General features: G+C 37.6%; 1 protein-coding gene across 1 annotated transcript in view; it reads left to right on the top strand.

Annotated features, from left to right (window-relative positions):
• Window positions 1-13,172, top strand: part of man2a1 (mannosidase, alpha, class 2A, member 1) — a 516,515-nt gene that overhangs the window by 88,897 nt on the left and 414,446 nt on the right. Inside the window, exon 2 of the mRNA XM_028804824.2 lies at window positions 3,397-3,660. Coding sequence (XP_028660657.1) covers window positions 3,397-3,660 — 264 coding nt within the window. The remainder of the gene's footprint in view (window positions 1-3,396; window positions 3,661-13,172) is intronic.

Here is a 13,172-nt window from a genome sequence, read left to right as displayed (position 1 = left end):
TCATCCACTTTAAAGGCTAAATGAAAAACAAAAGAAAATTCATTTACATGTAATTGAGCAAAGCTAGCAAGCACATTTTATCCCCCTCAACACATGACTTTTCCCCTTGCTGTCAAGCAGTTAGTATGTTTTTAATGGCACCTGAACATCCTGTATTTTGAAATGTGTTTCATCTTTGCATACTGTTAGATTTTGAGTATTGAGTATTTTGGCATGATAGCATCCCCATGTCTCTTTTGACTGCTTTTTAAGTATATTCTTTAAATGTTAACATTTATGACTGTTTTCACAAGTAACAAATACAACTAAATAACAGTAAAATTAGTAAATAGAAATGGGAAAGAACTGTGTGATTTGCATATATTTTACTTGTACTCATTGTTTCTTTATGCACCTAAACTACCATTTTATATTGTATGTTATGGAATGTTAAAGTACACATTTGTCTCTTTGAAAATGTAAACAAAAATATAGTAAATAGTAATTTATTTTTATATTAAGTATGTGATTATTTTTTCAATGTAAATTTTGGAAATTCATTAATGCACAATCCTAATTAGTTTGCTTTCAAATTTCTCTTCAACTTTTTGTTATTAGTCAGTTTTTTATAAGAAGTATTTATAAACCAAATTTGATCTTCTTAGTTTTTAGAAAAATTATTGAATATATTAATTATAAAAGTAGTTGTTTTGAAATTTTTTTTTCTTGTAACATGCTATAAGAGTATATATTTCATATAGCATAAAGAGTAACAGGGAATCAGAATGTATATAATAAAATACACAAGAGTTTTGAGTCTGACGTTGAACGTTTTTTTTTTTTTTTTGGTTGCTAATTTTGCTAGTGACCAAAGATTAGCTCATGCATCCTACTACATGTTCATCTATACTAATAAAAGGCAAAGCCCTCACTGACTCACTCATCACTAATTTTCCATCTTCCCATGTAGGTGGAAGGCTGAAATTTGGCAGGCTCATTCCTTACAGCTTACTTACAAAAGTTAAGCAGGTTTCATTTCGAAATTCTACGTGTAACAGTCATAATGGTTGACAACGTCCGCCATGTTAAACTTTCTTATTTATGGCCCCATCTTCACGAAATTTTTTAGGCGGCTTCCCTGTGCTAACCGAAACCGATGTACGTACTTATTTCAGTGCTATGACGCCACTGTCGGCCGCCATATTGAACTTTCCAATGGTCTTTGTTACTTATGGGCCCATCTTCAAGAAATTTGGTACGCGGGTTCCCAATGCTAACTGAATCCTACTTACGTACATGTATACGTTCATAGCCTGCAGCTCGGTCGCCGTGTGAGGCGACGTTGGGTCCCCCATCCCCAAGCCTCCCATGTAGTTGGCTGCCTGCCTATACAAGGCCGTCCGTCGCTCCGGTCTCTTCATTCCCTTCCTTGCTTCGCCACGGTATTCATGTCTCCCTGCTGATAACTGCAGTCTTTTTATTTAATCCATGGCTTCTCCGCTGTTTTATTGTTCGTTTATTACGATTATAGTTATTGTTTAGGTATTTTAGACTTAGTTTACATTGTTCAGGTACCCATTTCCTTTATCGTTCCAACCGTACCCCCATTAACATGTCTATCGAGGTGATTACCATCAATCAAAGAACTGTCACTTACCGAGTGGTTTCCATGCCCAGAGATGGCGACTGCCTTTTCCATTCTCTGTGTTACATATTGCACGGCCATATCAGGCTCACTCTTGATATCCGGAGGAACATTGTGTCTTATGTATTGAATGACTGGGACAGGTTCAAGGTGTGGACTGATGACGGTACAGGAGATAATTATACTACACAGGAGCACTATAAGAGTGAAATGCTTAAGCCCTTCACCTATGGTTCTGCATGTGAGTTGATGGCTGCCGCTAAATTGTTAAGTTGTCGCTTTCAAGTGTACCAAAATGGCTAAATATTTTACACCTTTGGACAACCGCCAATGCCTCTTATACATCTTAGATTCACAGGTGACGATTTGAGTAGTGGACACTTTGATGTTTATGAATGTTTAAACTCTCAAAAGCTGGATGTGAAGTTATCGATGAAACACATTTCAATTCAAACGCTTCCAATTTCCAGTAAGGGTCTGCTTTGCAATGACAATTAATAAGTCTCAGGGACAGACCCTACAAAAGGTTGGCATTGATTTGAGGCAAGATTGCTTTTCACATGGTCAACTATACGTTGCATGCTCAAGAGTAAGCTCAGCGCACAGCTTGGTCATATTACAACCGGAAGGCCGAACTGACAATGTGGTATACAAAGAGATCCTTAACAAATAATTATTGGTATATTTTCCCTCAGTTTAAAAAGGTTTACTTTTCTTCTTAATAAAAATTTTAAAGCAGTACTTTGCCACTGCGAAGCACGGGTATTTTGCTAGTTACAAATATGTAGCATTTGCTTTATGGTGAATGTTTCATGTTTCAGAGCATGGTTGCCAAAAACCACAAAATGCAGTTTTGTGCTACCATTGAATTTCCTTACACTGTAGAAAAATACGCCTTCATGGATTCATTCTCACCTAGTCAAATATACCACAGTCAAGAGTAGGGCTACATAATTCAGTTGTGGCATGACATCTCTCAAATAGCAGAAGAAAAGTTTGATACCATGGAACAAATCATATTGGAGAATCGATTACGAACAGTGTATGAGATACCAGACACTTTAGTTATGGGTTCAGTTGAATGTATTTGATACACACAGTCAAACCTCAGCAAGGTATTCATGGCATATGACCTCCTGAAATGAAGCATCGCCACATCCAGTATTCCAAAGAGAAACTCAAGCTGGTGAGTCCAGACAATGATAAAATTAATCATGAATACCCATACAACAGTCGAAACAGTCCAAACATTGTGACTCTCCAGTACCAAAGAAATGTAATGTCCAAGCTAGTACTGGAAACAACAACAATAATAAGATTGATTATTTCAGTGAAACAGGGAAAAAGTGGTGAGGAAGGCTGCCAACTGTCCCCTTCTGCTTAGATATATCTTAGCTGAATATGCTTAAGTTGCAAATGCTAAATGTGCAAGGCCAGACATTTTATCCGAGTGGCTTTTTGAACATTATAACAAGTATTATTGGTGTTAGCATGGATTATGTTGAATAATAAAACATGTTTTTATTTTATAGGTGTGTCTCTTAACAGGTCAGGCTTTTTCGTTGCTTAAGGTGTACAGGTTAATAATTAATCATGTATTAAGCTGTCAAGTTTGCTATTAAGGCAAATTTTGTTAATTTTGTAAATTTTTTTGTGTGTTATGTATTTTAATATGCATGTTATTTTTTCATTGAAATTGAGTTAATCAATTTGAGATAATGTATATATTTGCACACTATTTTAAGTTAAATATACCTTTTTTTCCATTCCAGGGACAATTATCCATTCTACAAGATAAAATAGATCATTTAGAGCGGCTGTTAGCTGAAAATAATGAAATAATTTCAAACATCAGAGACTCTGTTATTAATCTCAGTGAATCTGTAAAGGATGGAAAAGGGAACCCAGAGCTGCTGAACCTCAGTAAAGGATCATTCCCAGAGCTCCTTGCCTCGCCACCAGTAGTCATTCCAGTTGAGGCAGAAGACTGCCAGTTTGCTTCCAAACCATATTTGAAACCCCCTGATGGAGTACAGGTAATTATGAGATCTCTTTGCATTATAGTCCTACAATTCCATTCCTTGAATGTGCTTAATTGAGGAGTTTGATATCATGTGTGTTATAACTTGACAATGTACATTAATATCTTACATTGGGAAAAAAAAAAGACTCTGAATTCTGGACAAATGTTTTTATACCATATACAGAGTTTTTAACCCTTAAATTATTTTCAAAGATGTGTTGTCACTGCGCAACATCTTCAGTGTCTCCCCAGAAGACATTAGCAATTCTTGTGTATATTTTGCACGAAGTAAAATATATTCTGTATGGTCTTCATAATTTCTAATGTGGTTATTACTGCTTAACATTGCAGGATATATTAAAAAAAATAAATAAAAAATAAAAATAACTGAAGAGCATCCATTGTTCAGTTATACCAATGTATCAATCATGGTTTTTATTTGGATTTGGGTTTTGTTAAACTGCAGATTATTATAATGCTATAAGGTTGCACATCTGGGATATTTTATGTAATTTTGCTTGCTTTCAGAACTATTGTGTTAGCCCTTTGGGGGCTCAGGAAGTGTGTGATGGTCCGAGTCGACTCTGTGCTTCCTTGTTGCTACCTGGAGCCTCATCAACCCAGTCATGAACCGAGATGAGCCAAGCAAAAGAGGACACATAAATGGTGCAAAAAATGTCAAGCAAAACTTTTATTAAAACCAATCCAAAAACAGTGTTCAAAAATGCAGTTCATCAAATCATTAAATAAATTATCCAGTGAAATCAAAGTGATTGTGGAGGTTAAAATATTGCAAATTAATATCCAATAGATAAATCCAATTAAATTGAGGTTAAAATAATGGCAGGAAGCAGTCCTTTAAAAAGTCATGAGCCCTGGTGCATCCTTCTAAAATCCGATGTACCCCCGGCTTACCCTGTTTAGATCCCACAGCCAAAAGAGGAGTCCTTCTGACGGGTGCAGTCAAACCTTAATACCTGGCTTCCATGGGGCTCATTGCTGAGCTACACACGCGACTCCCACCTGGGAGACACTATCTAATGGGCTACTCCTGCTCCCCAACATTGCTCAATAGGAGGGTCCCTTCTTCAACCCCAGGCTTGTCTGACTGCGGCTTGCTGCCACCCTCTGCCTCCATTCCCTTGGACACTGGCATCCTGATCCTGTCATCTCTGTCCTTCTTTCTTTTAACCTCTATTCTCTCCGACTTTCTCTTTCTGTTTCTCTGTTCGTATTTCTCTGCTCTTCCTCTCTGCCATGGAGGCTTCTCTTATATTGGCTTGGTTGTGCAGATGTGACCCTCCACCGACTCTGAGGTATGAATAAGGTACCTGAATAATGCACTTGAATTTGAATATGAAGTGTGTGATAAGCCAAGCATGGCCATCAAACCTGGAGTGGCGCCATTATGTGCACATCCACACTGTCCTGAGCCTGCACGCACTTGGGACATGATTATTTATTTAAAAACCTCCACTGCGCCACAGTCTACTTATCACAAAGTGTCTGCAAACTGTGCTGGACAGATTTATTGTGACCAAATAATGATCTAAACTGTAAGGCAGCCATGCTAACCACAACCTCATTATGCCTTCCCCAATATAAAATTATACTCATCCACAATACTCCAAATATATTATCTCTCTACATCTTCCAAGTTCTTGTCACTATGACTAACGTCCACAGAGCCTGTGATGCAACGGATCAACAGGTTATTATCCCTGTTATTACCTGATCTGTGCTATATAGCGAGGAGCATAGCATGCTTAATCCAGCAATGAAGACACAATATACAATGAAACTATGCAGAACAACAAAACATTTTCATCCATCCATCCATCCATTTTCCAACCCGCTGAATCCGAACACAGGGTCACGGGGGTCTGCTGGAGCCAATCCCAGTCAACACAGGGCACAAGGCAGGAACCAATTCTGGGCAGGGTGCCAACCCACTGCAGGACACACACAAACACACCCACACACCAAGCACACACTAGGGCCAATTTAGAATCGCCAATCCACCTAACCTGCATGTCTTTGGACTGTGGGAAACTCCACGCAGGGAGGACCCGGGAAACGAACCCGGGTCTCCTAACTGCGAGGCAGCAGCGCTACCACTGCGCCACCGTGCCGCCCCAAACATTTTCATAATATTCTTATTATTGTCAGCTAATGTACCCCTCAAAAGAAGTTCCTGTAGTTTTTTTAAATAAATGCAGTGTGCAAATCCTGCCGTACACAAGCAAAACAGATTAGGCAGTGCTGTAAACTGTGAAATGGAGTATATTTACAGTATCCATGCAGGAAAGTTCTGTGCATTTGCGATATAAATCAATAGTGGAGATTGGGTAGGGAAATCCCCATCCAACATGGCTGCTACAGTTCTGTGATGTGTCGAGAATGTTGTTATTCAGTGAGTATGTTGTGAGTGACGTCCAAGGTATTCTGGACATCAGTTATACTCTGCTTCAATTAGGTGACACTTATGCACTTCTTTAAGTACGAAACCAATTGTCCACAATAATCTAGTGTTTTATTATTTATAATATAATATGAGGTGGAATGTCGCTGCCTTACAGATCATCAAATACTGGTTTGCTTTCTGGCCCTTCCTTTGCCTTTGTGGTTTATTCATTTATTTATTTTTACTCTGGCCACATGTCTCCTCTCTATGTACTCCATTTTTTTCTGTAGCACAAAAATATGCATGTTAAACTGACTGGTAAATTCAAATTATGATGTTGTGGGGCAGTGTGGATGTCACTGTGATGGACTTATGTCTGCCTATTAGTTGCCTTGGTTTAGTTTAGTGCTTTAGTTTAACTCTAGACCTCTATGAGCCTGTTCTTGAGCCTTTTCTGGATAGGTTTAGAAAATAGGTAGCTTATCAACATGTCTAATTCTATTTGAAAGAAAATCAAATCTAAGGCAGGTAGTGTCCAGTCTATGAAGTAGGACACAGTTTGTGATTCTTCCTAAACTCCTTGATCTAGCTACTTGGGCAAGCCTTGATGTTATCAGCTTTTATAGATTAGTATTTAACAGTAACACACCCTGTAATATTGTATACAAGCCCACCTTTTACTGATACAAGGTATGTTTTGTAATTCAGTTGATCAAAATGTAATTTTGCTGTTTTTGTTGTGGGTTCTACATGCAGGACATGTGTTAGACCAACATGGGCAGTGGTATAAAAACATGTTATGACATTTACAACAGGGGATTCATGCATTCATAGTGTCTGAATCCCCATTCGATCCTTTTTATTTATTTATTTAATAAAAAGGCTTGCCATTCTGTCCCCTAAACTAAGAGTGAAGCTCGTTTCTTCCAAAGCTGTAACACTTTTATCATAAAAATTACACAAAATGCTAAGTAAAACTGGCTGTGATTTTATGCTATGACTGGACAAATGCAGTATCTGATCTGTATTAGTACCACAACAAAAAATAAGAGACAATAGCAATAAAATGGAGATGTGCATGTAACTTTAAAAACGATTGTTTTGTCCTGAGAAAACATGAATAAGTTATGTTATCATTTAGCTACAGTCCACAATATAAAAAGATTCAGTATATAAAATATATATATTTTTTTAATGTTCAGTCTTGTAACAGCAGTCCCATGTGATATTTGTTATAGACATTTGTTCTGTAATGGATACAAAGAGTGCTCCTTACAACAATGTGCTGAATGTTCTTTATTAATTGAGTGCACTGCTACGGAAATAAAGCTTTCAAAGAATACACTTAAAATATGCTAGTAGCGTTCTGTGCAGCAGCCAATTGATGGGCTTTAGCTTTATGAAATCCTGGTTATGAATAAAACAAAGTATCTAATGAAGGATCTGAGTCACTCAGCCCATTTCAACTTTTTGCAGATAAAGTGGGAGAGGTGGGTTATGGCCTTTTGTAGTAAAGTTTCAAACTAAGATGAATGGAAATTATTGTATTCTCACCACTATTGCAACATTTCCAAGCATACCTTTCATCATGATCATTTTATAACCACATTTTTTTTAAAAACTACATGCCAATGAATTTAGCAGGTGTTTTTGCATAATGAAGTTCTTTTTTCGTTTATAATACTCATCATATTTTTCCATACTGTATAAAAAAACATGTCTTTGAAAGGCTGATAAACTTTGCACAGGGTTTGGCTGAAGACTCTGTGACCTGAGACAATCCTTCAAGTCTTTCTGTGAAATGTAATCTTCTGTGTAAACAGTTTAGTAGAAAGGGTATGAAAATGACACAAAACATGTTCTCAAGGCCTGTTGTAATATCTGTGTTGAGAATCAAGCAGGAGATGAAGAATGCAAGCTTTGCTGTTTCTTTTTGAAAGATTATTAATGATGCACTTTCAATACCGTCAAATGATATGATTTTGCATAATTTCTGTTGTCCAGTGTTAACGAGTGTGGCTATGTGCAGGAGTCTAGATTTATTTCCAGCCTCCTGCTTGATGCTGATAAGAGAAGCTCAGTCTCCCTGTATCGGATTAAAATGATTAAAAAATAAGTAAATGGGTAGAAAACGCACAAGCACTATATTAGAAACCAAGCTGACATTTATTTTTACATGTAAACTGACAGACCAATAACTGTATTGTAGGTTCAGCTTTTAAAATGTTTTAAATTAATCTTAAATATTTTTTTCTTTTTTTAAATCATAAACCATATAGATTACCAAAGATGGTGATCCTTTAAGGGCACTTACTTTAAATTAGGGTGACACTGTTTGTAATGCTGCAATATAGCTTTTGGAGGCTCAGTTTAAATCCAGGTTCTTTCTCTGTTTGTAAGGAGTTGGTTATTTATTTCAGGTACTTGGACATGCCTGGGGATTTAGAAATAAAGTCAATTAGGTTAATTGGCTCCTGTAAATTGACCCAGTGTGCTAGTTTGTGTGGTTGTGCCTTGAGATGAAGGGGCACCTTGTGCAGGGCTGCTTCCTGCCTTATATTCTTTGCTGTTGCAGTCAACTCCAGCTCTCATCCAGTACAGCCATATTATGCTCAGATTCCAAATGATTCTGAGTAGGATTAAGCTTGTTCAAACATGGACAGAAGAATAAACGGACATTTAAATTAATTGTGTTGCTGATTGATTTTACTTATATTGATTTATATAATAGTGTAAATTTCGGGCACATGGTAATTGCATATTGTTTAATGTTATATATTTTATTAAGTTTTACCTTTTCTTTCCATATAGTTAAAAAGGCATTCTGTTGACATCGACTAAAGGCCATGTCACTTTGCACATGTTTTGCAGTTATTTTCAGTCAGAGACCTCTTTTACATAATCTTGAGAACTGGGTGTAGCTGTGGCCCACTTCTGTGACCTCTAGTTGCGTAGTCTGTCATACCCAACGACTCACTGCAACTAGTTTACAACTAGTCTACAACTCATCCTGTAGGGGCGGGATTTGTGTTCATGAGAGATAACAACCAAAGGGCACCCACCTGGAAGCACCATGAATATAATGCAATATACGAGGTATGAAAATAATCAGCCTCGACTCACGAAAAAGGTTTGGGGCAGCCACCCATATATTATTCCTGGCTGCAAAAGGGTATTGAAGACAGCACTGAAGTGCACCGGTTGAGTTCCAAACTGAATTGATCTGATTTGTGAAAAGATGGTGGTTTTAAAAGCCAAAACCGGAAGTGATGTCTCCTATGGCCCGAACCTGAAGTGATGTCGTTCTTGGTGCTGCGACAGGAAGTGACGTCATTCTAGGCTCCGCGACCAGAAGTGACGTCATTCTAGGCTCCGTGACCGGAAGTGATTTCGTTCTAGGCACCTTCCCTGGAAGTGACGTCAGTCTTGGCACCGGAAACGAAAGTGACATCATCGATGTTGAATCAGAAAGGTTTTTCCGAATTTGGCACGCAGAGACATCAGAAGTAGGTTTAACGCACCCTGCCACCCCCTGCCCTGGTGGGCAATTACCTTCACTTGGTCCACTCAGCTTCTTCCTAATCGCACGTGTGTGACAAAGGAATAAAGAATGTCAGTGTTTTGGACCAAGAGAGGCTAGTCTGTCTGATGTCTCGTGTTTTACGTATCAAGACAGAATGGAAAAAGGAAAAAAGAAAAGCATAAAATATTTCATATGCATGGCATAACATTCAGGTGTGTTCGATGACTAGGTGAACTGATGTTAAAGTTGGAGCATTTTGTATTTACTTCATTCAAGAGTCTGTAATTATATTTTTGAATATTTCTGTAACAATGAGTCATATTCAAAAATAATAGCAATAATAGAATGTAATTTCATGTGTTAGTAGACTATACTACATTAAATACCTGAGTTTTAACCGTATTGGTTCCTCAATAGCTTTCATACACAGCAGATTGTTAGGAAAAGGGACAAGCCTCTAGGAAAGTGTAATGGAAAGTTGTTATGCAGTCACATACTTTGAAATGTTCAGCAATTTCTAGTAGTGTAACTTGACATAATCGGACGATGAGATCAGCAACTGTAGTTGTCAAGGTTGACATCCCCACTGACTTGAAGTTGTGTAACGTGACATTGGCTTTAGTCATATTTTCACAATAACTGTTGTAAAGTGTAATAATTGAAGGCAAGTTCTGAAAAAGGAAAATATCACCCTTGTATTAGAGCAATACATGAATGTATGCGATTTGATAAAGTTCACAGAAAACAGTAAAGTAACTTATGACTACATAGACACAACAGCTTTGAAAGGCTCCATACTTTGCACCTCTTGCTGTCAGGGTAAGCCAACCCTGTTTTAAACTACGCAGGTAAGAATATGAATAGATTAAAAATTGCCTGTTATGATTTGATAATTTATATAGGAATATACAGAATTACATTTTTAAACCACTACTTAACCTCCTCAGTTTTACCTTTACTATACTCACCTAAATTGTTCTCTTCAGACTTTTAGAAAGCTTAGTCCCCTAACGTGAACTTGCAGATTCAGAATTTGATAATTCCTGCTACGGAAAATTTATATTGGAATTGGCCATAAAAATCATGACCAGTGCTTCTGTAGTCGTGTCCATTTTGGCCCTCTAACCCAATGGGTAGCAACGAAGATCAGTTAGCCAGTGGCTCTGTGTGCCTAACTCTAGACCCATTAGATGGAAAGATGACATAGTACTGAATTCTTTCATAAAAATGATGAATTTGTGATTCACTACATCTCGCCTAAACATTTATATTGATATATTTGCATACCCTTACTTGACCTCAGATATATAGTGAAAGATGGCTGTCATTTGTCATAATGGAATGGCAAAAAAAAGAGAAATGCATTTCACTTTTTCAATACCATGAAAATAGTAATGAGTTTTAAATGACATACTGTAGACATTATGTAGATTTATTAAATATTTACAGTATGTAGGGGTAGTGTGTTTATACAATAACTACCCCACAGTAGTGTTTTAATGATTAACTTTCTTCTTTGGAGCAAGGGACTTTACGCTTTAAATATAATTTTTCTTTCATGCAGGTCTGTTCATTTTTAATTATTATTGCATACCTGTAAAATAGAGTATTACACAGAAATTGAATATATCCTACAGATGGAAACCTGTTGTTTTCAAATGCTTTTCAATCTGCTAAACCTTTTCCCTTTTTTGTAAGGGTGGACATTCATATCATCAAGGGGTACCTCATGTCACTCTCCCTATTCTTGCAACATTACCATATCAAATAGGATGGCATGAATGATCATGGATGTGAGCCTTAAAGTTATTTGAATTGGAAGTCATTCTGTCATTGTAAGCAGAATCCTTTATATGGAAATAAATGCAACTAAATTGTATAATAATCTTTTAAAATTTCAGTTTATGTTTTTGCCTCCGTCATTTGGGTTCCACACTTTAGTGGAACATCAGTCGATTTGAATTGTGAATTATTCTTTTAGGTTTTGATAATGTAATAAAAATAAGGAAAATGTTGGATGGATAGAATGATGGGTGTTAGTCTTAAAGTGAAGATGCCACTTTAAGCAGTTGTGTCTTATCAAGTGTTACACGTTGTAATGGAGCTACAGGTGAGCATAAGTATGGCTTGGAAGTCAGGTTACAAATAGTTTAGCTGAAACAGGGTTACACATTTCCATGGTGAAGTCTACTTTTTATTCTACTCCATTTGTGCTTTAAAATAACATTTATAATCCCCTGTACAGTATTGTGTCCATTTTTCTACTTCACTGAAGCCTGTTGCCTACAGATATGATTAATGACCTTGTTGCACATGCTTATCATTCTAACACTATGAAGGCCCTTAGTATTTAATCTTCAATTCACAAAACAAAAGCATTGCATTCTCATTATATTAGTGTTTCCACCGATCTCCAGATACACTAAGTTGACGTGGTGAACTGAGTAATTCTGTAATGATCAGGCATCATCTAAATTGTTTATTTCTGCTTAATGGAAAGCATAACATAAAGGATGTTTACACTGACTAAATAATGAGAAGGCTATTACAGTTCATTTTGTTATTTCCTGGTTATTAGATTTACATTTCTAAAGGGCAAAAAGAGATTACATACTCAAGTCCAGTGTGTATATATCCCTAACACAGCAAAAACACAGTATTGAGTGCATGCAGTTAAGTAGATTAACTGGGATATGCGATACCAGTAGATTTTTTAATTTATATGCTGTTATACTGTAGGTAAAAGTTCTAAACATAGAAATTCGGCAGTAGTGTTTAAATGTCTTTGACAAGTCATCTTCACATTTGAATTTGGGAATCGGACAAGTGTTATTGTGTGAGATCAAGAAACTGAAGGGGTGACAGTTGAACAATGCTGGACAGCCATCTCTTTCAGCAAATTATTAATCCCAGACTCTGTTTTGGCAAACCAGGATTTGTTTTGTTTTGATTTCCTACACATTTTTATCAGGTTGCCTGTTGTTTTCTTTATTCCTGAAACATATTTTCAATTAATGTTCAAAAAATAATGTTGCTCTGTGAAATTCATTCACTTTTATCTTTCCTATTTATTATGAACTATGGTGATGTGCATGTGAATGACAATTGTGGCAGCTGGCCTGGACACAGACAGGTGGACACCGATGGTTCACCCAACACACATTTATTATACATATTTACAATAATAAAGTGCACACACAACCCCAAAACTCCCCTGAAGTCCAGGCCTCACAATGCCTTTGCCTCTTCAGGTCTGCCTCCACTCCTTTCCTCCAAGACTTAGTCTCTCGTCCTCCAGATTCCAGCTATCGAATGGAGAGAGGCAGCCCCTTGTATACACACCCGGACGTGCTCCAGGTGCCTCCCGATTAGCTTCTTCTGGCACTCCCCAGTGTGGCGGAAGCACTCCGGGTGTCCCTGGTTGTCTTCCCCCCAGCACTTCCAGGTGTGGTGGAAGTGCTGAGGGCCAGGTCTCCTCAGGCATTGGGGCGCTCCCTGGCGGTGACCACGGGCCCCTATACGGTTGAGCTCCTAAGCTCTGTTCCTGTGGTCCCCAAAGCCACCAGGGTGGTCGCCCCCTCGTGGTCTGGAGGAGGCT

This window comes from Erpetoichthys calabaricus, chromosome 7, assembly GCF_900747795.2.
Source record: "Erpetoichthys calabaricus chromosome 7, fErpCal1.3, whole genome shotgun sequence".
NCBI classification, from domain to species: Eukaryota; Metazoa; Chordata; class Cladistia; order Polypteriformes; family Polypteridae; genus Erpetoichthys; species Erpetoichthys calabaricus.
The sequence above is the reverse complement of the archived record's forward strand: the minus strand, read 5'-3'. Positions and strand labels throughout refer to the sequence as shown.